Source organism: Danio rerio, chromosome 2 (genome assembly GCF_049306965.1).
Source record: "Danio rerio strain Tuebingen ecotype United States chromosome 2, GRCz12tu, whole genome shotgun sequence".
Taxonomy (NCBI): Eukaryota; Metazoa; Chordata; class Actinopteri; order Cypriniformes; family Danionidae; genus Danio; species Danio rerio.
The window spans coordinates 26,744,530-26,772,466 of record NC_133177.1 but is presented as its reverse complement, the minus strand read 5'-3'; the positions used below and the strand labels follow the sequence as shown (position 1 = coordinate 26,772,466).

The window sequence follows — 27,937 nt, the reverse complement described above, 5'->3', positions numbered from 1 at the left end:
TTTTTTAGCTCAGGACAGTTTTCATCACAACTCATGTGCAGGAGATCTTTTGGTTTTATGCCTCATATATATGAAATGAATGAGCAGTATCTAATTTAATCAGCTTCAATCTGTATAGTAGTAAAGAGGCTGAATAAGCTGCTTTGAGAATTTCAATTCTGATTTAATAAATATACCAAAGTGAAAATCTGTAATGCAGTACAGTATAATAGATATTGTATTACAAAATTCAGAAATGAACTCAACATCCTACCGTTTACTACATACAGTAGCATACAAGTTCATACTGTCATGCATTTACACAAAACTGAAATTCATTCCTTTAAGCTGAATTTAAGGTGATGTTTTATTTATGATGAAATGACATGGCAACTTAATTATTTACTAATAGGAGCTGTCAAAACACAAGAAGCATGACAAACACATCCATGCATGTTAAATTTACAAAACTAAACCTCACATAGTCACTTCATAATTGTTATCATTCAATAATAAGGCTAAATGATATTTCATTTATAAAATGTGAACAAAACAATCCTTAGTTATTACATATTATTTCTCTTTTTAGGTCGAGATATTGGTGATAGGACTGAACACCTGTCATTGGAGGAACTAAGCACCAGTGGTTGTCCAGTCCATGTTGACGACCACAGTGATGTCCTCCAATCTCCCATCACTGCACCGACCCTCCAAACTCCAGACCATGCTGCAGCTCAAAGTGTTGACGACGTCCCTACAGCCTGTGCCACGTCCGACTGTAGTGAGGATGATGTCCTTCAAGCTGCAGTGCCTTTGCTAGCTGACTTGTGTGCACGTGTTCTTCAGGACACTGAGCCACAGTCATGCCAGCAGCAGGATATGGAGAAAACTGTGACTGGTCAGTTTGTTCACTTCCACATTGAGTAATTCAATGAACATGCACAGATTAGACGGCAGTTTAACAGCAGTGTAATAATAAGTTTGTGAGAAAAATGGCAAAACCTAAAAGTGCTTCTCTGTTTTGTCAATTGTGAATAATAACAGATTAAAACATTTGAATAAATGCCAGCCTGATTAAAATAATTAAAGAACTGGAAACACTTTACTTTAATGTTTGATTAGTTAATGTCATTTAATGTATTTGCTAACTAGAATTAAGAATGAAAATATCTTGAACAGCATTTGCTGTGAACAATGACAAATACTTACATTTCTTACCCATATTCAAAAAAGAGCAAGACAAACAGTTAGAAAAGACAATCAGCTAAAAATGATTGTACAAAATTAAGGAGCACTCTGAATATTTATTGATTTCCTTCATTGACAGAGATGTGTTTGTCAGTGCAATGTTTCAGTATTCAGAACACGACTGAGCATTTACATCCAGCAGTGTCACTTTTTCAGTGTATGTTTGTTTGACTGCGTTTTACATTTATAATGGTGGGCTGCGAGACCCCAAGTAGTCACTTCAAAATGTACAGCTTGCAATAATATGGCAAATTAATCTTACAATTATCAAATGTGAATAAAACAATCCTTAGTTATTACATATTATTTCTCTTTTTAGGTCGAGAAATTGATGATTGGACTGAATACCTGTCATCGGAGGAACCAAGCACCAGTGGCTGTCCAGTCCATGTTGACGACCACAGTGTTGTCCTCTATTCTCCCGACTGCAGTGAGGATGATGTCCTTCAAGCTGCAGTGCCTTTGCTAGCTAACTTGTGTGCACGTGTTCTTCGGGACACTGAGCCACAGTCATGCCAGCTACAGAATTTGGAGAAAACAGTGATCGGTCAGTTTGCTAATTCACCATTAAGTAATTCAATGAACATGCACAGATTAGACGGCAGTTTAACAGCAGTGTAATAATAAGTTTGTGAGAAAAATGGCAAAACTTAGAAGTGCTTTTCTGTTATGTCAATTGCGAATGATAACAAATTAAAACATTTGAATAAATGCCAGCCTGATTAAAATAATTAAAGAACTGGAAACACTTTACTTTAATGTTTGATTAGTTGATGTTATTTAATGTATTTGCTAACTAGAATTAAGAATGAAAATATCTTGAACAGCATTTGCTGTGAACAATGACAAATACTTACATTTCTTACCCATATTCAAAAAAGAGCAAGACAAACAGTTAGAAAAGACAATCAGCTAAAAATGATTGTACAAAATTAAGGAGCACTCTGAATATTTATTGATTTCCTTCATTGACAGAGATGTGTTTGTCAGTGCAATATTTCAGTATTCAGAACACGACTGAGCATTTACATCCAGCAGTGTCACTTTTTCAGTGTATGTTTGTTTGACTGGGTTTTACATTTATAATGGTGGGCTGCGAGACCCCAAGTAGTCACTTCAAAATGTACAGCTTGCATTAATATGGCTAATTAATCTTACAATTATCAAATGTGAATAAAACAATCCTTAGTTATTACATATTATTTCTCTTTTTAGGTCGAGAAATTGATGATTGGACTGAATACCTGTCATTGGAGGAACCAAGCACCAGTGGCTGTCCAGTCCATGTTGACGACCACAGTGTTGTCCTCTATTCTCCCGACTGTAGTGAGGATGATGTCCTTCAAGCTGCAGTGCCTTTGCTAGCTAACTTGTGTGCACGTGTTCTTCGGGACACTGAGCCACAGTCATGCCAGCTACAGAATTTGGAGAAAACAGTGATCGGTCAGTTTGCTAATTCACCATTAAGTAATTCAATGAACATGCACAGATTAGACGGCAATTTAATATTAGTGTATCAATAAATGGTTTGATTCATTTACGCTTCAGTTAGGGAGAAATGTTTAAAATAGCTTCTTTTTTATTATTATTATTTTATTTAGGAAAATCAAACATTTAAAACTGATTTAATAAATGCCTGCTTAGTTTCAAAATTGGAAACACTTCACAATAATGTTCCAATAGTTCATGTTAGTTAATGTATTTATGAAATAAGAATTAAAAATACTTGCACAGCATCAACATTTACTAATGTATTATTAAAATCTAAGGTTATTTATTTAAAGAGATGGTCCACCAAAATTATAATCTTCTATCATTTATTCACTCTTGACTTGTTCCAAACCATGTTTTGCTGTTTTGTTGAACAGAAAAGAAGATATATTGAAGAATGTTGAAAGCCTGTAACCATTGACATCCATAGTAGAAAAAAAAATACTATTAAAGTCAATGGTTACAGGTTTCAACATTCTCTGAAGCATCTTCTTTTCTGTTAAAAAATCAAACAATAAAAAACTCTGAATTGTTTGGAATAAATCAAGGGTCAGTAAATGATGACGGAATTTACGGCTGTATTTTCTGTACTACTGTACTACTATAGTTAAAGTAAGAATTATTAGCCCCTCTGAATTATTAACCCCTCTGATTACTTGTTTTCCCAATTTCTGCTTAACAAAGAGCAGATTTTTTTCAACACATTTCTAAACATAAAAGTTTTAATAACTAATTTCTAATAACTGATTTATTTTATCTTTGCCATGATGACAGTAAATAATATTTAACTAGATATTTTTCAAGATACTTCTATACAGCTTAAAGTTACATTTGAAGGCTTAACTAGGTTAATTAGGTTTACTAGGCAGGTAGGTTAGGGTAGTTAACCAAGTTATTGTATAACGATGGTTTGTTCTGTGGACTATCGAAAAAACAAAGAAGCTTAAAGGGGCTAATAATTTTGTCCCTAAAATGGTGATCAAAAAATTAAAAACTGCTTTTATTCTAGCCAAAATAAAACAAATAAGACTTTCTCTAGAAGAAAAAATATTATCAGACATACTGTGAAAATTTCCTTGCTCTGTTAAACATAATTTGGGAAATATTTAAAAAAGAAAAAAAATCAAAGGGGGGCTAATAATTCTGACTTCAGAATTCTGACATTTTGGGGCTACAACACCCCAAATAGTCACTTCAAAATGTACAGCACACTTTAACATGGCTAATTAACATTTCATTAAAAAAAGTTAAATAAAACAATCCTTAGTTATTACATATTTTTCTCTTTTTAGGTCGAGATATTGATGATAGGACTGAATACCTGTTATCGGAGGAACTAAGCACCAGTGGTTGTCCAGTCCATGTTGACGACCACAGTGATGTCCTCCAATCTCCCAGCACTGAACTGACCCTCCAAACTCCAGACCATGCTGCAGCTCAAAGTGTTGACGACGTCCCTACAGCCTGTGCCACGTCCGACTGTAGTGAGGATGATGTCCTTCAAGCTGCAGTGCCATCAGTTCCTCAGGAGAAGGAGAAAATAATTTTCGGTAAGTTTGCTACCTTGACACTCATTCAGTAATTCAGTGAACATTTACAGGTTTACTTCAGTTTAGTAGGGTGTAAGGATAAATAGTTCTGTTCAATTTTATTACAGTTTGAAATAAAAAAAACAAGCAAAACTTAAAAAATGCTTGTGATTTTTGTTTACCGTTTATTACTATTAAAAAAGTAAAAGTTAGAGGACTAATAACGTGACAAAAGGTGAATTCTACATAAATCAATATACAAATAAATTAGAATATATATTAGGATTTTTCAGTCATTAAAAAAAATGGACAATAATTATTAAACCTTTGCTGCATGAATAAAAATAAAACTAAAAACTCTGCCAAATGTTATCTGACAGAAGAAAACACCAGTAACATTTACGTTTCTAATGAAACATTTTTCACCTGTATTCAGAAAATGCTGAATTCTGGAACACTGTGAATATTTGGGAAGTTGTTGTACTCACTCTTGTTCATTCATGCACACAGATGTGTTTGTCAGTGCAGTGTTGCAGAAGAGCACTACTGAGCATTTACATCCAGCAGTGTCACTTTTCCCCTCAAATGTCTTTTTGTCCATATTTTGTACACACTGACTGAACTTAAAATCCCGTACCGAAATGGTTAGGTGCGAATAGTTAGACCCCTACAGTTTAGTGGGCTGTGCTTCAGACTGACTTCAATATACAGATTGTTTAAATGTTGTTGATAACTAATATTCAGCTAATTTGTCTTTAGAAAATAAAAAGTAGCTCTTAATTGGATTTAGTAGTAGTAAGTGCTGTCACATTTTATTCCCTCATCTCTGATTTCTCTTTAACAGTCATCAATTCACGCCAATATGAAGTTGGTGATGAGCTCGGTGAAGGAGGTTTTGGAACCGTCTATGCAGCGACTCGTTTGGATGATGGACTTCAGGTATGGATCTGAACAGCAATATTAATCTAGCCAATCATTTTTGTCCTGTTATTCTGGTCTCACCATTGCCTTTGCTCATAATTCTAACACATCCACTCTTTTGTTTTGTTGATCAGGTTGCAGTGAAATACTGCTCGATGTTCGACACAACGTTCATCCGCATTGTAAGAAAACTCTGTTTCTCCTCTGTTCCACAATTTTACATTTCAAACACGTCATGCTAACATTAAAGGATGAGTTCACCCATAAATAAAGTTATGTTATTAATTACTTTCCCTCATGTCATTCCAACCCCCCGAGACCTTCATTCATCTTCAGAACACAAGTTTAAATATTTTAGATTAAATCCTAGATCATCTCTACATACAAAGCTTCAAGAACACTTTTAAGACTAAAAAACAAAGGTTTTGGTTCCTTTTCTGGACTTTGAGCATCTCATTGCTATTGATGAAGGATGAGGGATTTGTGTTGCTAAGATGAAAGAAGCTGTCAGAGTATTGAAACAACATGACGGTTTTTAATAACATAATTGGGTGAATTAATTCTTTAATCACAGACAGCAAATGATATTTTAGTAGACAATCGACTGATTTCAATTCTTTTACCACTGATTCATCATAAAAACCTTCTTTCTTCTAGGATGGTTTTGCTCAACCACTTCCAATAGAAATTGTGCTTCAAACCCTTGTGAATCAAGGCCCAAGGGTTCCTGAAATTATTGAGCTTCTGGACTGGAAGGTGGAACGTGACTTCTACTGCATGGTCCTGGAACGGCCCATACCCTGTCAGCCCTTGAACAACTTCATAGAAAGCTATGTTGGGCCCATTGATGAAGATGACATACGGTTCATCATGAAACAGGTCGTATTCGCAGCTCAAGCTTGCTGCCAAAGAAAAGTGTTACACCGAGATATCAAGCTGGAGAACCTTCTGATCAACCCGGACACCCTTGAGGTCAAATTGATTGACTTCGGGTGCGGGGATATCCTCGAAGATGAGGCTTACACAGACTATTCTGGTACGTATAATCCCTTTAAACTGTGGTCATGACTTGAGCTCTCATGAAGTAATTCACTGTTGTGAATCAACAGAATTCTTGCTTAGTAATGAATATTCAATTAAACATGCCTTGTTAACTGAAACAAAATCTCTTTCCTCCAGGCACAGCGGAGTATCGTCCTCCTGAGTTTCTGGAGACTGGCAAATACCACGGAGAACCAGCGACAGTGTGGTCTCTCGGAATAGTCTTGTTTGTAATGCTTTTCTGGAAGTTTCCAACAAGACGAGAACTGAATACGATCATGAATAAAGACATAGAAGGCCTGTCAGAAGGTGAGATCTTCATTTCAGCACAGAACAGTTGTAATTTGAATTACCAAAAAATCAATTTCAAGGTGATCATGTCTCTCTCTTCTTTCTGCACAGAATGCTGCGATTTTATGCGCTGTTGTCTCAAGATAGACCCCAGAGAGCGGATTAAACTGGAGCGACTCAACCGCCACAGCTGGATTAAGGTAAATACATGTTAATGAGTTTAATATTTTTGATTTGATAAGTTAGTAGACAATACGCATTAGATTTACAGTTTTATGTAAAGCTGTATAGTCAGTCCTAATACACTATTTTATATTCATTCTTCATGTTCTTTAATGTCCACTTTCTTTACTTTAGGCATGTTGCCTATATTTGTTTTATGCAGGTTGTGTGATGACACTAAATATGATTTCTGTTTCTGTTTCAGACCAACGAAGAGAAGAAGAGCAGCGAAATAATGGGTCAGTTTGGTAGTTAACCCAGCACACGCATGCACACACACACTTTTATGGCAATGTCTTTATTAATGTCAATATTTAATCAGCACTCAAATGTTTTATGTGTTTTGTTTAATAATAGATGATAAATAGCACAACGGTTTTTCCACATTAGACAAGATTTCATTGTTCATTTGTTTATGTGTGTGTGTTGAATATGTATATTTTACATGAAGCATAAATATTTCTATAACTACTACAGTTCATTTAAACTGTCTTGTTTTGTGTGAATTTAAGTACAAATATTGAGTGCGTATATGAATCAGACAATAGTCTTGGATTAAATAAACTCTCTACTGATTGACATTTTATATCAACATCTTTGATTTTTCTTTTGACAGTCATCAACTCATCCTCTTATGAACTTGGCATTCTGCTGGGTAAAGGAGGCTTTGGACTTGTTCAAGCTGCAACCCGACTAGAGGATGGCCTTCAGGTATCGTCAATTTTCATCAATTATTATCTTTATCACCGCTTTAAATCAGAGTATAAAAAAATAATAGATAGATATATGATTCTTATTTTTGGGATAAATTAAACTGCTTCTTTGTTAAACTGTTCAGTGTTAATGACTGAAAATCAGCCTGATCTCAAGAGAAAACTGAACTATTTTACCTTTTGTCTAATTGGTATGAATTTATGAGTTCATTCGTATGAAAATGTATGATTTTTAAAAGGATGTGTGGCACCAAACTCCAGCCCTAAACCAAAATGTCAACCTGGATAAGCAAATCACAAGAATGAGATTGTACAAATTCATACGAATCAGCCACTAAATCAAAAAGTGACAAATTGCCATGAGATAGCATTGGACAAATGTGAACTCTGAACACAATAATTGTGTATAATTCTATAACACATGCTTTCTTTGTTCTGTTGAGCAGGTGGCAATTAAAACTGCCTACACCGAGAACGTCAAGTTCATCGACATTGTAAGTATGCTGTGCTCTTCAACTCTCATTCACTGTTTCACTTTAAGTATCTATAAATCAATAGACAAACTGTAATTGTCATCATGTTTTACACAATATCCATCCAATCATCATAACAAATATATTTCTTCCAGCACGGCTACTCGGAATCCCTTCCAATGGAGGTTGCTCTTTTAGTTCTTGCAAACCAAGAGCCCGCAATACAGGAAATAATTAAGCTTTTGGACTGGCGCGTGGATGAGGACGAATACATCATGGTCCTAGAGCGGCCCATGCCCTCTGAAGAGCTGCTCTCCTTTCTCCTGCGCCAAGAGTCGATCATCGATGAGGATGGGGCACGGTTGATCATGTGGCAGGTAATATTTGCAGCTCAAACGTGCTGCAGACGCAAAGTCTTTCATCGCGATATCAAGATGGAGAACATCCTGATCAACCCGGACACCCTCGAAATCAAATTGATCGACTTTGGATGCGGGGAAATCCTCACCGATGCTCCTTACACAAGTTTTGCTGGTATGTATGATCCCTTAAACTGTGAAGTGAGTCTCAAACTGTAGTGATGAGTTCACAATAGACTCTGAGTGAGTCAAGCTCTCACATAGCATCATAGAATGGAGTCCACTAATCGATTAATACTGTCGATCTGGTGACTAATGACTAATGGTTAAAACCTCTCTCATTCAGGCACAGATGACTATGTCCCACCTGAGTATCGGATAACTGGCGAGTACCACGGTAAAACAACGACAGTGTGGTCTCTTGGGCTACTCCTTTATGTGATGATGTGTGGAGATTTTCCAAATCGACACGACCTGCAAATGATCAGACGTAACATCTGGACCAAAGATCACTTGACAAAAGGTAAAATCTCTATTTGGGTCAAGGAAAGAGGTCAATCTGAATAATACAAACTATTATTTATTAATTAAGTTGTGCAGTAAATCTGAGCTCTCTCTCTTCTTTCTGCACAGAATGCTGTGATTTGATCCGCTGCTGTCTCCAGATCGAGCCAGAGCAGCGAATTGAACTTGAGAAACTGAGTCTCCATGACTGGTTTAGGGTATTATTTACATTCTGAACATTCTTTAATATTTGCACCTTTTTTTTTATCTTCCTAAATTTTCATAATTGTTTAAAAATCTTTTTTAGATATTCTTTGGTTAATAATGCATTAAATAGCAGACCTCAATTTTGTTTTTGTTTCAGCCTGAAGACGTGGAAAGACCTGCACCCGAGAACCGCATCGTCCATCAGCAGTCAGAGGATCCCTCATTTTTTAATATTCCCTTCTTTTTACTTGTTAGTTTTTTCTTTAGACATTATTGTATATTTTAGTATGACTGATGATAGTAGTTAAAAAAAACATAAACACTAAAAAAAGGAAGTTGTAGCCAGCCATGACAGCAACCCTGTGCCACCTCAAGACCAGAAATCTTCAAGACCCCAGACTCAGGGACCGACTGATTCATCAGCTGTTACGGCATCCCCATTTTCTATTGTATTTTTTATTAATTTATTTTATCAATAAATATTTTGTTATTTTGTGGAAATACTAATAGTAGTTGTGCAATAAAAAATAAAAACATTGTTCGGCGACCATGTAAGCAACCCAGTGCCGAATGAAGAAATGCTATGTGAAACACACCATAGTGATGTGCAGAGCTCTCAACCACTGCAAGACGAATGCACAATATGCACATCAACCATGTACATGGTACATGCTGAACTGTACATACAAATTACCGACATTTTTTAAATATAAAGTGAACAGGAAGTGTTTGTGGAACAACAGTGTTGCAACGGAACATAAAAGATCTTTGCCAGGGAACGCAAAACTATTGCGAGGGAAAACAAAACCCTGGGAGGTAACGCAAAAACTTAAAAATAGATATTTACCTCATTTTCCTCCCACTGAGTTTTTTTTTCCCACCATCATGTCCCTTCTGGGTCTCAGTAAAATAGAAGGTACCAAACTGTATGTTTAATGTTCACTGTAATGTGATGTTTACTGTTGTATTGTATGTACATTTTCTTTTTGTTCAATAAAAAATATTGCACTCAGAAATGGCATCTCCATTTTTTTCATTTCACTTCATTTTTTACTACTTTAGTCTTAAACTTTACAAAATTACTAATGACAGTAATGCTATAAAAATAAATAAAATAATAAAAGGAAAAAAAGTTGTACGATGGCCATAATAGTAACCCAGTGCTAAGTTAAATTCATCATTGTTTTAAATGTATACATTATATGAATTATTTTATTGTATATATTATTTAGAAATAATATATTAAATTAAAGCATATATTAGTGGTGCACGGCATTTACCCACCAGTCAACCTCAAACAATTTACCCAACAAGTTTCTTTTAATTCACCCAACTTTTAATTTCAGCATTAGTACAGTCCGCTAAATCAATAAGCTGACAATAAGACCTTGAAAATAGTGCCTTTTCAAAAATTTTATTCAGAAGAAAATTCTCCCTTACCAACTTCGATGGTAGGCAGAGAAAATATAGAAATAAAGAAACAGCTTTGGTTTGAAAATAACAGAAAAGATGTGAAGGTGGCAGATCTAATTCAGAAGAAAACATTGCATTGGTGCAGAATATACAATCCTTAAACAAATCTCTGAAATATAGTAAACCTACAGTATCTCTTGCCACACCATAAAGCATGGTCAGTGACTGATAGAGGAAACAAGTAATTCATGGATAGTGGCATTAATGAAGAGGCGGATTTAGCTTAAAACGGGACCTAAATTGAGACCAAATCCTAAGTGTTGATAAGACAATTACATTATCTGTAAACTTGGAGCCATTAATAGGTAAAGCGGCAGTAAGTAAGGCCTGTAAAGGAGTGGGAAGACATGATTTTGCCTCTAATTTGCATCTGGAAGCATTAGATGAGTTAAACCAAAACATAATCTTATGAATGTTAGCTGACCAGAAGTAAAACTTAAAGTTGGGTAGAGATAACCCCACACAGTTTACAATTTTCACGTAATAGTTTAAGAATACTAAGAATACTTTACCATGCCACAGAAAGGGTGTAACAATTTGGTCAATAGACTTAAAAAAGCTATTTGGCAAAAACAACGGAATACGCTAAAATAAAAATATTAATTTAGGGAGAATATTCATTTTGACTGTGTTAATTCTTCCAATTAAGGAAGAAATGAAGATTGTGCCACCTTTGGGGGTCAGATTTAGATTGAGCCAAAAAAGGAGAATAATTAGTGGAGAAGAGAGATGAAAGAGATCTGGTTTTAAACATCTTGGGATAAATGTTATACCAGATTTACACAGCCTAAATGAAACATTAGAGTCTTTAAGTTGCAATGCCAAAGAATTAAAAGGGTAACTCTCACTCTTCTGAAAATTAATTTTACAACCAGAACATGAGCAAATTTTGTTAAGAAAGGAAATGATAGAAGAAATGGCAGTGATCGGGTTACAGACATAATACCAAAAGTCATCGGCATAAAGTGATAATTCAGTTGCAATATCAGAACGGGAGATTCCTTCAAATGAAACAGATGAACGTCAGGCAATTGACAGTGGCTCAACAGCCAGGGCAAATATTAGAGAGGAGAGTGGGCATCCCTGCTGTGTACCCCGGCTTAATTTAAAGTATTGTGAATGCATACCATCTGTGGGTATGCTGGCCTGGGGTGAGCATATAAGAGATGAATCCATAAAATAAAATTATTCACAAGCCCAATTTTTTTAAATACAGCAAAGAGATAAGACCATTCATCTAAAAGATGCTTTTTCAGCATCAAGAGCAATTACAACCTCAGTGACAACAGAGAAATGGTAGGAATATATATATATAAAAGAGTATGAACATTAAAGAACACATGTCTCCTATACATAAAACCTTTTTGCAATTCAGATATACATATGGAAGTATCTTTACAACATGAATAGCCAACATTTTAGCATCAGCATTTATTAATGAAAAGGGCCTATAGGAGTTACAAGAGGTGGGATCTTTTTCCTTTTTTAAAAGTAATACTATGAAAGCTTGAGTCATCGTTTAAGACAAGAAGCCACGTTTTAATGACACTACAAAAATAGTTATAAACGCATAGAATTTAGGAAGGTGAGTGGGTTATGGTCACAATCTACAACAATCGGATGACAGTTTGACAAATAACTCTCGAAATGTTGAATAGCAAGAACCATTGCTAAAGCCTCTTTTTCAATAGCAGAATACATCCGTGGTGCAGATGTAAACCTCTTTCAAAAGTAACAAACTGTGTATTCCACTTTATCAGCAACCCTTTGCTGCAGAACAGCTCCTGCATCGCTTGCATCCACCGCTAGACTAAATGGCTTCAAATGAACAGAGACAGCCAACACTGGAGCTGAAATCAGTAAGGATTTAATATTCTCAAATGCATACTGGCATGCATCGGACCACTCAAACTCAATCGTCAGACTTAGGTGGTCAGTTAAAAGAGAAACAACCATGACAAATTTCATACAAAACGAATGGTAGTTACCTACCTTACCTAAAAAACAACATATTTGCTTATGAGGAAAAATCACAAAAAACCCATAACCTTAGCAGCAAGTGGGCACATTTCACCACCACCAGTTACTTTACCCAAATAGACAAGAGCGGCTTTACCAAATTCCCATTTGGCCAAGTTCAAAGTAAGCTTAGCCTCTGCCAGTTAAATTATGTGTTCCAGCCATGTGGAGCTGTATAAAACCACATCATCCAAGTACGCTTCGGGATTGGGAACACCAGCCAACACTGTGAAAAGATCTTGGAGCATTTTTCATCCTGAACGCCATCACCCTATAATTAAGAGAAAAGCATCAGGGGTGATAAATGCTGATATTTCTTTTGCACGTTCAGTTAACGCCACCCACCAGTATCTCTTAAACAGGTCGACTTTTGAAACGTACACAGAACCTACACAATCCACACAATCATCTATTCTTGGCAAAGGATAGAAGTCATTATTGTTCCAGCATTTACCAGTCGATAATCTGTGCAAAATCTAAATGTGCCATGAGATTTTTCTACCAGCAAGCACGGCAAACTCCACAGACTGTTAATGGACTCAGCGATGTGATTTCCCAACATCTAATCAACTTCCTTTTGTAAAAATGACCATTTAAGTGGATTAACACAATATAAATGTTGCTTTATCGCCTGGGTAAAATCAACATCAATATCATGCTCAATAATTGACATTATATCAGAAATGTCACTGAACAACATTGGAAAACTTCTCACTAATCCAATGACGTCAGTTTTCTTGGTAGCTGGCTCGTCAAAGTTGTGAGCATCTTAGAATTGCTTAACCTACCCTCAACTGTATGTCGCTGTTACGTAAAGAGGCATAACCTGTTGGTGGTACGGAAGGAACATTTTGCCAGTAATAATGTCCTCACCTCTTTAATTAATAAAAAAAACAAATAAATAAATAAAACACCTTACGGTAAGAATGTAATAAAGGAAAAACTTGCTCTTAATTATTGTTCATAATCTGATTCGTACATGCAATAAACCTGCACTGCACCGACAATTTAGATGCAAGTTACTGACTTAGACCAGTAATATACTTTTTATAGCTATAATAATAGGCTATGCACACTTTCGCTATTACTGACTTTATTAATGAAGGTTAGCAACAACACTGTTTATTTACGCAGACACGGATCGTGGCTTCAGTGCCAAACGAGTGGTTTAAATTATATTTTATTCTCCTTATTTCTTTCTGTTTTTTTCTAAATAACATAAATGTTTAAAGTTTTAGGAAAATATGTCAAACTATGCCTACACCAGCAAGCAAACCCACTTTTTATATAACAGGTAAATAAATCATAACCGAGTCATCATGCTTCATTTTCACACCAATATCAGCGTTAGGAAAAAGGTAAATGTTACAATTTAATGTCATCTAAAAAATAGTAGCTAAATGTGTTACTTAGTTACATTTTAAGGCATTGGTGTAGCAAAACAGAGATGTCCGGAGTGCCTGTTTTGTCTTGTAGGTTTGTTTTGTTTAGGTTGTCCACGTGTATTTATTATGGTCACATGTTATGACGGTACTCAGCTGTTTTGATTCAGCTCAGCTCGCCAGTTGAAGTTTATTATCGTGTCCTATCGGGGCAACGCTTCTATGTTTCCTTCTCATTTCGTTGCGTTTGCTCATGTGTGTCTGTCTGTGCTCAAGACTGTGTGCAGGTCCTTCTCAATATCTTTATTATCACGTGACAAGAGAACTCTCTACCCTACATTATCATGCAGGATACCTGCAGCGCAAGTGAGAGGTTGATCTGTGGCATCCACTTACTTACTACCACTATAAACTTGACCTCACAGGCCGATCATCTTTAAACTCAAGTCATTTTTTTAAGTGTTCCAACTTGAGACTGCTGCTGCATAATGGGATGTTTCTTTACACAACTGTAAAAGTGCGCTTTAGAGATGTCAAAATGAAAGCAAATATTTTTAAGGGTTCTGCGTTTTATCAATTTTATAGCTTAGTTTTAATATTATTGATGAAAATGATATAATGATATGATATGAAATGATATTATAATATTAACTATAGTGTAGACTATTGTAGGACTGTGCAGTGTCTAACTAAACATTTTTTTAGGTTACTCCTAATATTTATCCTAACTGAAAAACTAAAGTGAAAGTGACTGTCAGTTGTGTCACTGCTAAAATTAATTTAACAGAAAACTTTTTCTGAGTTTTTCCCTTTAAAGCTCAAGAGAGTTGTATTTAAAGAATTAGTTAACCAAAACATGTAATGAATTAGGCGGCTGGACCTTCATGCCATCTACTAGTCCAGCCTCCGCCGCCACGTGTACACTTTAAAGGCTATAAACGGTGCACCTGAACTTACACGGAAAACCAGCTCTCTGGACTATTGCTTTAATTTCACATTTTTCATACTTTATTGTATTTTCATATTAAAAAATGTTATAATAAAAGATTAGTAATTAATGACAGAATGAATTTTCAGTTTTGAGTAAACAAAACCACTGCAACTGCAACACCAGCGGTCTTCCCACTGCAGTTATAAAAATTTTCACTGTCACAGCCCTGTATAAACATGTACGAAACTGTGAAAAATATTCAGGAACAGTGGTGCTTTTTAAATCAGAGAGTCACTTGTCTTTCAATACAGCTAAAGGACAGCAAAAAGTGTGCCCAAAAAAGTTCTCCCCCAGTGATTCTTGTATCACCTCTCGTGAAGCGAAAAGCAACCACAGAATTTCTTCCTCTCTCAAGCTCAAAAGAGTATGTGAGAATTTATAGACCTTATCTGTCTGATGAAACCTCTCTAAAGCACCTTGACTCTCTGGATGATAAGCAGTGGAGATGTTATGTTTAATGGCGAGTCGTTTAAGCTCTTGAGAAAACGTTTGAGATGTAAAATTTGTTCCATGATCACTCTGAACCAAAGACCGTGAAAAACTTAACCAGTGTTTTGGTGATTGCTCTAGCAGTTAAAAAATGTAAAGGATTGGCCTCAGGAAAATGTGTAGTTGCGCACATAATCGTAAACAGGTACTTATTGCAGATTTTGAATGTGGAAGAGGTCCTACACACTCAAATGAAATATGTTCAAATGCCTCAGAAACCATCGGAATTAGATAAAAGTGGTGCAAGTTGAAGTTTTTGGTTGGGTTTCCCAACCACTTGACAAATGTGTCAAGTCTTACAAAATTGTGAGACCTCCTGTTTTAAATCAGGCCAATTTAACTTTCGCAAAATTCAGTCGTACATGTTTAAAACACCTAAATGATCAGCTGCACTGTTGTGTGCAAAGTCTAAAATCATGTCTTAATAAACTACTGGAATTACGATTTGGTTTAGTACATTCCAGTTTTCAGTAGGACTTGAGGAAACCCACTTTCTCATTAGAATTCTTCAGCTCTAGTCAAGCCAATTCAAAAAGTAAGGCAAGAGTAGAATTAGATTTTTGATCATCAGTTAACATCTTGGGACACAAAGACAAGTCAGTTGGGATGTAATCGGTACAAATATGTGACAATTTAAACCCATTGAAATGTTGAATGAAACGCGATACATGTTTTGAGCAGAGGGGGCGCTGTGTTTACAGGCATAATTCTTGCTTTACCTGCAAATAAGAGGGTCAATTGACCACCTATGTACACCCTGCTCTCTGGTTTAGGAAAAGCTTACCTCTCCACACTAGCCATCTCAGTTTTTATCAGCAGGGGACACTGTAAAAGTGCAAAGATCTCAGCTTATGCCAGAAAACATAAATATGCTGATATCTCTTTTTAAAAATGTAAAATCCCAGCACAGTCACAGTTTTAGTTTGTTTATATTATTGAGCCTTCTTTAGTTTGTATTCCTTTATTTTATTTTTTTGGAATCTGAAAATACATTATATTTTGCAAAATTGTGAAGCATTTCAGAAAAAAATTAAAGGACTCTTTACCTTAAATTTGTTTCAAAAAATTTTGTTAAAAATCATGACTAAATCGTGAATCGTATCGAATCGTGAGTCAGGTGAATCATTACTTCTCTATAAGTCAGCACAGCCTATAGCATCCTTCTTAGTACTGAATCAGATCTGCCTTTTCCTGTAGAGGGACAAAGAACAAATCAATGGTGTTAGGATTCGCAACAAATCTGTCACAAAAAATCTACGTTATCAGAAATCTCAGCAGATTTATTTATGGAAAGAGTAACCGCGCACACAGTGAAAACAGTGCACAGTCATCAGTACCAGCGACAAGTGGTAAAAACAAATTTAGGTGACTTGTTAAAAAATCACTCCGTACACTACCTTCTGCCAAATCCTTGCCTAGAGTGAATGTTACATCAGCAATATGAAGAGAAGAATGAACACCAACGATCACGTCACCACTCACTAATTCAGACTGTAGATTGATTTTAAGCAACAGAACATTAGCAATTCCCATCTCAAGTGCACTCACTAAAACTGCACTACCAATGCCACATTGTCTGGTCACTGAACTGGCTCGAGGGCCTATACCATCAGGATAACAGAGCACTAATTGATTTTGACTATTTTGACCAATACTTTGGCCACAGATGTTCGGGTACCCGTCACCCAACTTGGTAAATGATTTAATCAGCTAACCATGGGGCCTTACAGGATTTTCAGCGGGAACCACCTCACGAGACTTTAGAATGACTCCCTGGTCTTGCGTTAGTCATATGGGACATCCTGCTAGGAGACAAAGAGATCTCTGGAAATTAATGTATACGAATGAAAGACAATCTCTCGTGTATCGACGATAGGGAAAGAATTGCCAAGAGCTGAAACCTATGACGATTTTACAGACGATATTTAGCTCGTTTCGCATTAATGTAGAACTATTACATGTTTTAATTACATTATTAAATAAAATGAATAGTATTTTTATTTTTAATCATCAACATTAATAATAAATGAACTACAAATAATTTGACAGCTTCAGCTGTTCACATCAACATCACTTGACCGACACTTTCCGCTCTCTTGCGCTCTGTTTCTCTCTCACCTCTCATAGCAAATAAGTTTGCAACTTTTGTTGCATAAAAATAATAAGCTAAATAACAAAACTGTTTAAATTTTTAAATAAAATTGAATTAACAAACAAGTTAAATAAAACGATAAAAAAACAACTGAAAATGAAAGAACTAAGAGCTGAAACCAGCTTAAATGTTCTGCAATAAAATGTGTTGCGGTAATTTAATAAACAATCGTTTGTAATTTAGGACTCCTTTGTGACAGTACTACCGGAAGATTCTCTTTTTACAAAAAAAGTTATTTATCTTTTATATCCGGTATTAATAGCCTATTTAAGTTTTAAGGTGGCCTACACCTATTTTCAGTGCATGCATTGACTGCTCCTTCAAATATACGAAATACACATGAGATATTGTTTTGTGTTTAATTCGATGGTATGATAAACATGGACATGCGCATTCTTCAGAAAAAACCCTATTTATTTAATTTAAAAATATGTTAGAGCTATACTTATTTATAGGCTATTAAAATAGGCTATATTTTATTTATTTATTTAAACTAGCCTATATTATAGTCAATTACAATCTATATTTTACCATTCGTTTTGCCTTTAACGAATTATTGAACAGATTATTAATAACTTATCAAAGAATATTTTACTGAGCTCAGTGAAAAGTTTTGTATAGATCAAATATGCTATTTAATACAAAAGGCTATTGCCAAAATGAAACTCTTATTTAAAAAAAAACAATAAACACATATGCCAAGAGCAACATTGTGTTAGATGTCAGCAAATACAAATGTGACACTGTTGATGATCACTTTAGTGATGATTAGACCTGAAGCTACGATTCGCTTTACTGAACAAAAACATGGAAAACTCGTGCAGGTGGCGAGTCCTCCATCCGCCTCCAGTCTGAAAGGACCCTAATGCATCCTTGTTTCTTCCGTGCCGTGCGTAGATAAATATAATTTCATTTGCTTTCATCCATGTATATTATATCCATTTTGCTGCAGTTTTGCAGGCCGCGGATAATGGAAAGAACCTGAAGTCACAATCAAATCCTGTCCTGCGCTGCACTGTTGCATTGAGTCTTGTTTGAAATAATTTTGGTCTCAGCACCTATTCAGCTGTAAGAGCGGTGTACATGAAAAACTAGAAGTACAAACAGTATTTGTCTTGTAACATTTGAAGTAAGATAGTTACAAGCTTACAAGAGATTTTACCACGTGAAATCAACATTCATTCATTCATTCATTTATTCATTCATTTTCTTTTCGGCTTAGTTCCTTTATTAATCTGGGGTCGCCACAGCGGAATGAACCAACAACTTATCCAGCACGTTTTTACGCAGCGGATGCCCTTCCAGCCGCAACACATCACTGGGAAACATCCACAAACACTCAAACACTACGAACAATTCTGCCTACCCAATTAATCAACAATTAGGCAACAGCACTACCTACTGTGCCACTGCTTCGCCTGAAATCAACATGCAGTCTGTTAATGATTGACCCTTACTTCGATGGTACAGGGCATGGCCCCGCCCTTCATGGCAACTGTTTATTGGAAGATGGACCAAACCAGGTCACTTAAAAGCACCCTGCAACAAGAAAACATTACTTTTTGCATTAGCTGGCTCACGCTCGCTGTTGCTCTTTGCTTCCTCTCGCCTGTCCAGACACTGCGCCGCCATGCGATTGGGTCATCACAAACTTTCAATGCAAACCTCTTAAGTTTCCGGAATGCCGAAACCACACGAACTTCTGCAAATCGACTCTCAGTAGTCCGTCAACTAGATAACCTAGGACGACAGCCACTCACAAGCAAAGGAATCCCAAAGACGTCACCGAAGCGAGTCACCGCGCCCTGAGGCCAGCCTGGCAAGGGAAACTCGACTTCCGCAAATGCACAAGTAACAAACAAACGCTGTCTCTTGCTGATCTGGTGCAGATTGATCTTAAGCAGTTAAAGATAAGCCAAAACCCTGCTCTTGTGGTTTCTCAGGTCTGATTTTTAAGATCTAGTAAGAAGTACTAGAATTCATTTGTGGCAGCTGTCAACTTATTTTGCATCCTCTGAACTGCCTTTGTGTGTATGTGTGAATGTGTGTGTGTGCGTTTGTTTGTTGTTTGCTTATTACGTAGTTAGTTTCATGTATCAAAGTGTAGCTCAATAAATCTTTGTTCTCATTTTGTAAGAACTGTGTTCGTGTTTATGCACTTCTAAGTCATATCCTCGAGCTGTAGATTTTGTTTCCTTGCTAAAAGTTAACCCAATACTGTGTTATGTTATTATTGTTGAAAAAGGAAATAATATAAACGAGATTGGTAAGATACAATGTCTTCTATTTGCTGGACAAATGGTAGATAAAGTGTGAATCTTTTGATCTGATTGAATCCGATTCATTGAAATAAGCTAAGAAATCCCTGATCGATCTTTTAATGTAGGTTGATCCCCTACAATAGTGAAAACGTTGTTGATAGTGATGTTAGGGGCTCGAGACGACTTTAAATGCTAAAATCATGAACACCATACACAGACTCAATTACTAGATCAGCAGCAAGTGGCTCTGAAGCGTAATAACTACAAAAACAAGAAAGGCAAACAAGTTGCAGGTCCACAACCTACCCAACAACTAGTATAAATAGGGCAAATACTTGCTTAGGATGCAAGAAGTCACTCACACAAAAGCAAATCCAGATGAATCACGAAAAGAACGGTGTGGCCACTTCTTTCCACACTAAACAGCTGAAACATAATCAAACAATTTAGAAATAGTCCTCAATTATGTTACAGCCACAGTCATAACACAAATAAAGGTAAACCAAAAGGGATCAGTCTATGGTTATTTATTAAAATAAGAAATTTATAACAAAGTATGGAAGGAATCAAAATAAAACTAAGGCTGATCACAAATAAAAGAACAACTCAAAGAAAGTAATCAAAAACTGTTGAGGGCAACAAAATAGCAAAAATAAAAAATCAAATACATGGACATGTAACAATGACCAATATGATCAGTCTGGATTGGTCAAGAGACCCGAAAGTCAGCAGACTTTACTAAGTTACCATATGCAAAAAACAATTAATTACTGTACATGGGCTACCATCTCTCTCATGACTTCGATCTTACTACTTTAAAAAAAAAGAGAATTGTCTACCTTTGACTCCTCTGGGCAAACAAATTGCCACTTCAAGCCATTGAACAAGAAGTGCAGTCAGGCTGGATACAGAAATCCAACTTGACTTCAGAGATTCCCCAGCAGCTGTGGACGCACTTCCCCAAATGCTGCACAGACGTGAGCTACCTTTGAGGTCAGGTCAGAAAAAGAAGAATCAGACATGTCTTTTTTTTTAATCATAGTGACATTGCCACATCGCCCTGTACTGTGGCCACAGTATTAGAAAAAATTAGTTTTTACAGCTTGCAGCTCACATGTAATTGTTGACAGATCGTCAGCCAGTACAGTTTGCAACTCGGGGCACAGAATCCTTGCAATATCATTGCATAGAGAAGATAAAAGTTCAGCTTTAAGAGCTGTGTTGTCGACTGGGAGCTCAATATGCACCTCTGGGCTATCAGGGCTGAGGCAAAGCGAGCCCATCAGAAAGTACAGGCTGCTGATGAGACTATGATGGATTAGCAGCTTTACTGGGTTTGTTCTTAATATTTCAACATATAAACAAGTTAGTTTTTATGGACATTAAGTAAACAACGCTTGTAGGCTTGTTGGAGGGAACAAAAAAGGCTAAAGACTGAAATATTGATATGCACGCTGCAGGAGAAACTGAAAACGCGACTTACATCTTAGCTCCTCAAACCAGAAGTCTTAAATAGTCTTATAATTACTATAAGTAAACACATTTAGACTAAAGATATGTGAGGAAAAATCTTTACGGACTTATAATTCTAGCCGTATTTGGTGTACCCAATAATACATCAGCAGTTTTGGTTCAAGAGGATGGGCATGCTGATATCTCTAGGGAGTATTTGAGATCTTTATGACTACTGGAGACTCTTTCAGACAGAGTTGAGGAGGCAGTATGAGATGCTGGACACCTGAGAGAGAATACAAGTATACATCTTACCAAACCAACCGGAGATAGGCTCTTTTGAGGAAGAGAGGACAATGATCTCTGTAGGACACCTTACTCTTTATCTTTTCATGGAGGATCGATGTAGGACAAAGTTTTTCAGAATTTCATCTTCTTCAGCGTTCCTATAGTGCAGAGGTAAAGACTCCAGATTCCTCCAGAGTGGAAACTGAAAAATAAAATATACTGTATTACTGCTTTTCTTGTACTATTGTGCTATTTTGCATTCTGGGTCTCTTGCAGCTAAAAGAATGTATACAATTGTTAATGTTGCTAATCTATGTACATAACTGGAAAAAAGTTTAGTCTTTAATGTTATTGGTAGATGTCTCTTCTGCCCACATCATTACAGTAAAACAGAAAAGAAATAATAAGTTAATAACTGCTTTCTGCTTCAAAGCTGTACTTCTAACATCATGGCATAAGTCCTGTTCAATGTCACATGATCCTCCAGAAATCACTCTTAATAAGCTGAACATAGTTTTGTTAATTATTACCATATATTAATTAATTTAATCCATTTTAATTAATTGTATTATTTTTATTTTCATGTTTCTTTTATTCTTGTTCATGTAAAGAACTTTGAATTACCATTGTGTATGAAATGTGCTGTATAAATAAACTTGCCTTGTCTACCCGTTTAAGCTAAAAGAGATGTTTTTTCGGGATGCTATTAAAATGTTTTTAAAATCAATAAAATTCCTAAAACTCATTGGCCAAATTATATACTGTATTTGCTTTTATTTTATAACAATTGCATGATTTTTTTCTATTAATACGCTGTTGTCGTTGACACACACAAGGCACTTTATTTTTTACTTATTTTGGTATTGTTTATAAATGCCTCTTCAAAGTTTTTTTTAAACTAAAATAAATTTAACAAAATCTCATTTTAAACCATTATGTTATTTGTGCAGACCATTTCAGACAAAACTGGCTAATTAGAAGGCAACGCTAAGCTACACTGTAAGCTGTTTGCCTCTCTTGCCACTGTTACCACATCACAATACAGAACATTACCCTTTTTAGATATTGTCTTTAAAAGGTAAAGTGTAAAAAAAATACTGCACAACCAGATAATTATTAACTCTTAAGATTACATTTAGCTCTGCGGAGTGGAAAAAAATCCTCAGATCTCATTAGTAACTCATTGAAAGGTAGATTTTTACCAAAAGGTGAGCTGTCTGCATTGATTTTATTAATGACACTGACACAAACCAACAGGTACACCAAACTTCAAAATGTTACTATACAACAGACTATTAATCAGCACAGCTGTGTTTATAAATGACAAACAAAAATTATATTTCTTTGTCGTCGTATCCACTTTTTTACTGATTTGTTAAAGGGGTGGTCCAGAATGTAATTTTAAGGCTTGGTTGTGTTTATAAGATGCAAAGCAATGTGTGCTCATGTTTCACTTGAAGGAAATCGCGTTATTTTTTCATATATCTCACTTTGATTATACACAGCTACTCAGCTAACATAAAAACGACTGATATATTTCCTAGTTCCTCTGAAAGGCCCGCCCTCAAGTGACTCTGATTGGTCATCGTCATAATGTGCTGCGATTTGCGGATCGGCTCCACATCACGCCCGTACAAGCACACGCTTTTCTGCTGTGTAAACCTCAATCAACCTCCTCCCTGCTCACTAAAATAAAACCTGACAAGTCTCTGTAACAAGTGAAAATGGGGTGCGGCTCCTTTAAGAGCGTTTGGCATTGTGTGTGCGTGAATGTGTGAACTTTCTGCAACAAGCGCATGTGCACTGGAGTTTTTTTTCTTTTTCTCTGATGCTCGGATTAAGTTATTTTCTGTAATATATCGTGAAAGAAGAATAAAGCACAAGATGTGGGATGCGACCTGTGTGAGCCTTGATTTATTTCTTAGCTGCTACCACGAGTTATTTGAGCTACCCTGTCTTTTTTTTAACTCAACATGTTACACAACGTCTTTCACATGTATCCAGAATATGTAGGTGTAAGTCACATGAATCATCCACATATCTTTTACGACTACATTATCTGAGATGTGAGAAGCTGCCTAAAGACAATCAATGCAGTCGCACACATACATAGACACGAACGTGCTGGTGAAGTGTGTGTGTGTTTACAGCAGTTTGGCTGATAAATATGAAATTGTAGCTAAATTGTCTGCGGTGCAAAGCAGCATTTCCCATTGTTTACATCGTTGCTACAGCTTACCGTTAATGCTAGACACTGTACATGTCATGATCAATTTTAACAAATAAAAACACTTATAGGTTGAAGTTCACAGCTTCTGCTTTGAGGAGATTTTAACCGAATCCAGCACTTAACTAGGAGAGATTCTGGAGCTGTATTGTCAAATAATGCTTGCTATGTATTTTATAATTCTCTGGAACATAATTAATATTGAACTGTAAGCACTTCTGTCTTTGTGTCATGTCCTTTGGAAACCCAAATACAGAAACAGACGAAGCTCTGTGGAAAAAGCACTGTTTGGACGCATTTTTATCTATATATATGAGCTATATCACACGAGTAGCAGGAGCAGATATTCCTACTGGCCTTTATGCGTTTGTCCCAAGTGCTGTCGACTACACACATGCCAGTCAATGACAATGAGTAGGCAAAAGAAAAAGAAAAACACACTCAAACATCTGTCGCAAAATAAAATGTTACATTATTAAAATAAAAGAATGATACAGCAGTAGAGCGACCATCACACACTTCTCAGAGCTCCCCAGAACTGAACTGAACTCCCATACTTGCGTGCTTACATCTCAAAGGTAAAACTACCACAAAAGAAGTCCTCTTATAGGGGACATTTATACACAAGGCATATCAAACATTAAATGACTGTTACAATATCACAATAATTAACCTTGAAAAAAGCAGCGCAATCACTACCAGACTGCTGTTGTGTTTGCGATAAGGAAGAACGAGGCTGAATCAGCCTAATTCACAACTTCTTATTGATTCTATCCAGTCCACCTTAAAAACTGCAACACTTCCGATTTTCAGCTTTGCACTCAAGAAAACTCACAACAGTTTTAATCGAAGCAAGGGCTTATTATGTGGCCCTGGTGCTCTCTTGTGGATAGACAACCGTCTTTGTCTACTACACTATGGCAGGCTGATGGCTGCCAACGAGCTCTCTCAGAAATTGTGAATAATTTAAAATAGGCACTATTCTTACAAATAAACTGCATAGTTGCAATCTAAACAACTACATTCTTTACTAATAAAGCCTCAAAAGTACATTTTGTTGTGATGTTACTGGCAAAATATTGCACGGCCAATCAGATTCAAGAACCAGACAGAACTGCTGTATAAATATAATAATAAATAATATATATATATATATATATATATATATATATATATATATATATATATATATATATATATATATATATATATATATATAAAATTCTTTATATATATATATATATATATATATATATATATATATATATATATATATATATATATATATATATATATATATATATATAAAGAATTTTAAATAATGTATTTTAAAATGTTTGACTAATATGGTAGGGTTGTATACTAAACTAACAGTATTACACTGTATTGTTTCAACGGGTAAGCCATTTAAGTTCTGAATGAGCCAAATAGGCTCAACGCATCTGTTTACTGTAGCACAAATCACTTTCTATATTCAATTATTTTTTCCCATGTATTAAATAAATAAAATATGTACAGGCTATTTTACTAATTTTACTATCATAATAAGTCATAATTGGAAAAAATATGATACAACACAAGATGTCTGACTGATCTCACTCTGATATGCAGTTAAAATAAGAACATTCACTGAGTGGTTCTGTCATTAGCTATGATTCCATCCACCTATTTATATGCACATTTTGCATATGCGCATAAAAAATGGTTGATAGAAACGCCAAGATGTGCATAAATTTTGAAAATGGGCATAAAAAACCTATGCGCATAACTGAGTGGGATAAACTTTTTATTCAATAAGAAAAGATGCGCAAAAACTACGATGGAAACACTTTTACCGCACAAACTCCAGCATAAGAGATCATGTGTTGATAAATAAAATGTGTGTGAATGGATAAACCTGCAGGCTGAGCACATTATAAAACATCTGAAATGTTGTTTTGGTCATTCTTAAACGCCTTACCGTTTCAGTATTAGTGTTATTATATTATTAATGACCTCCCGAATCAAGAGCGCCTGTGCTCTGCGCCTGACACCTTCAAACGCCACCGCGCGTTCACTACATGTCAGGATTGCCTTCTGAGGTACAGTAATTTATTAGATGAAGAAAAAATTGATGCTGCTTCTCCTACTGAAGCAAATTTTGTTTTTACTGTTTATATTTGGTGCCAGTTAATCAAGAAGTGACGATTTTGTTCGCTTTGACTCATTAGATGGAAACGCAGCTTTATTCGCACGTTTTTCATGCAATAATCCAGTTTTGTGCATAAAGTTCATTCACATACTTTGGATGGAAACAAAGCTACTGTGTTTAATCCTGTGCAAGTCAACACCACAGTCTACCTGAGTATTGCTGCAGACCAAGTCTATCCCTTTATGACTACAGTGTACCCATCTTCTGATGGCTTTTTCCGGAAGAATAACGCATCAATGTCATAAAGCGAGAATCATCTCAGACTGGTTTCTTGAACATGACAATGAGTTCACTGTACTCAAATGGCCTCTACAGTTACCAGACCTCAATCCAACAGTGCACCTTTGGGATGTGATGGAACAGGAGATTTGCATCATGGATGTGTAGCTGACAAATCTGTGGCAACTGCGTGATGCTATCAAGTCAATTTAGAGCAAAATCTCTGAAGAATATTTCCAGTACCTTGTTTAATCTATGCCACAAAGGATTAAGGCAGTCCGAAAGGCAAAAGGGGGTCCAATCAGGTACTAGTAAGGGTCCGTGTGCGTATACCTAATAAAACAGCCAGTGAGTGTACTATACAACTGACTTTTACTTAACTTCAGTGATTTAATTCAGTGATGAGTAATGAGGACACAAAGCACAGTTGTATTTCTCTATTACTAAACACAGAGACTCATCAGCTCTATGAACTAAACTTAGCGTGTTTGTAAAATAAGACATGCAGAATGTACATAGCTGTGAATCTCAGGACCAGGAATGAAAAACACTGTCCTAAAGGTATTCACTCAGCTATCAGTAATCAAGTTCAACTCTGTAGATTACCTGACTCTTAGTGCTGCCCGTACGGCTGGATACTGCTCACAAATCATTCAATAAAGACAAAGGAAGTCCCAGCATTTCATCACATCCAGGACAACAGAGAGGCCTGAAAGATATATATTGGATTTATAAAAAGTTTTAATTAATTTAGCTTTGCCTAAATTAAACTAAAATAAGGAGACTCACCAGTCGCCATAAAGCAAACTTTTGTGATGGCCAATCGCTTGATCCTGTATCACTTGAGTTTGGATAAATGGTTGTATAAATGGTATGGTACTAAAAAAATGATGCATAAATACTGAGAACAGCACCACTGTTTATATCAAAATTTCAGCTCTAAACAAGTTAGAAAGCAACTAAGTAACTTACCAGTTCTCCACATAAAATTAAAAGCATGAGTGATTTACTGAATCACTGACACCTCTGGCTAAATGACAAGCAACACCACAAAAGAGAACGAGCTTTAAAACTATTGGTTAATTTACGATTTGTTAGAACTAACGTTAAAGATTGTGATGTGTTTGTGAATGAAACCAGAGTATAAAGGTGAAAACAGGTAACGCACTAATAATAGCATTTAACATGAAGAATCAGGTAGCTGAGTCAATGTTTTTAATTTGACAAAGTCTGCCAAAATTACCTTTACTGTGTTCAGCGGTCAACATTAACTTACCTCCAAGCTATTATCTTCTGTATAATGTAATTAATATCTTAATCTGTGTCGCATAACGTCCAGTAACTAACGATACATAAACATAATGTGAAAAGCGCCAGAGAACAAGCGAAATTCACCACGTTTTCAAGCATCAAAATCTGTACTGTCGTTTCAGTAAAGCTATTAAAAGTGATTATTTTGCTGTTTGTCGTGTTAGGCGACACGTTAAGCTGTAAATACAGAATCATGTCAAGATTTTTAAGTTAATGTACCTCAAACTGCTTCAGGGAGTTTTGTGCATTTTAACCTAACTTACAGAACATTTATTTCTAAAATTACTTACAAAAATACAAAACTGTTAACTAGTGACACTTTACGTTACACGGCCATAATTGAGAAATAAATGTCGATTTAGTAAGAGTTTACGTTATCTCTTGCTCCCATAAGTTCTTCCCTGTCCTCTTTGGAGATTACTGTTAAAAATGACGCCGCTGCGCATGCGCACTTGCGCAGATCTCCAACAGTCAGCCTCGAATGCGTTTATTAATATTTTTAAA

General features: G+C 35.9%; 1 protein-coding gene and 1 long non-coding RNA gene across 19 annotated transcripts in view; one reads left to right on the top strand and one right to left on the bottom strand.

Moving 5' to 3' along the window:
• LOC561283 (uncharacterized) overlaps positions 1-27,937 on the top strand; it is a 78,586-nt gene that overhangs the window by 37,215 nt on the left and 13,434 nt on the right. The window contains exons 2-17 of one of the 4 annotated variants that reach the window (XM_073925462.1): positions 569-877; positions 1,547-1,774; positions 2,443-2,670; positions 4,011-4,268; positions 5,092-5,186; positions 5,303-5,350; positions 5,826-6,204; positions 6,348-6,518; positions 6,612-6,700; positions 6,928-6,961; positions 7,339-7,433; positions 7,882-7,929; positions 8,064-8,442; positions 8,614-8,790; positions 8,901-8,989; positions 9,136-9,994. In XM_073925462.1, the coding sequence (XP_073781563.1) occupies positions 569-877; positions 1,547-1,774; positions 2,443-2,670; positions 4,011-4,268; positions 5,092-5,186; positions 5,303-5,350; positions 5,826-6,204; positions 6,348-6,518; positions 6,612-6,700; positions 6,928-6,961; positions 7,339-7,433; positions 7,882-7,929; positions 8,064-8,442; positions 8,614-8,790; positions 8,901-8,989; positions 9,136-9,264 (2,756 nt within the window). In that variant the 3' untranslated portion in view covers positions 9,265-9,994. Of the gene's footprint in view, positions 1-568; positions 878-1,546; positions 1,775-2,442; positions 2,671-4,010; positions 4,269-5,091; positions 5,187-5,302; positions 5,351-5,825; positions 6,205-6,347; positions 6,519-6,611; positions 6,701-6,927; positions 6,962-7,338; positions 7,434-7,881; positions 7,930-8,063; positions 8,443-8,613; positions 8,791-8,900; positions 8,990-9,135; positions 9,995-27,937 lie in introns of those variants that run through there. The other 3 variants (XM_073925469.1, XM_073925489.1, XM_073925459.1) reach the window with 3 other exon arrangements.
• LOC103910049 (uncharacterized) lies at positions 141-27,845 on the bottom strand. Of its 15 annotated transcripts, XR_012391744.1 has the most exons (12): positions 27,653-27,845; positions 26,912-26,963; positions 26,729-26,831; positions 26,366-26,455; positions 21,513-21,687; positions 20,585-20,731; positions 20,108-20,171; positions 16,462-16,523; positions 4,040-4,241; positions 2,472-2,642; positions 1,576-1,746; positions 141-829 (listed from the first exon to the last, which is right to left on the bottom strand). It is a non-coding gene; the product is annotated as an uncharacterized lncRNA (long non-coding RNA). The 15 variants fall into 15 exon arrangements; XR_012391746.1 differs by lacking the exon at positions 20,108-20,171 and having other exon boundaries at positions 27,399-27,845; XR_012391760.1 differs by lacking the exons at positions 16,462-16,523; positions 20,108-20,171 and having other exon boundaries at positions 141-868; positions 26,912-27,001.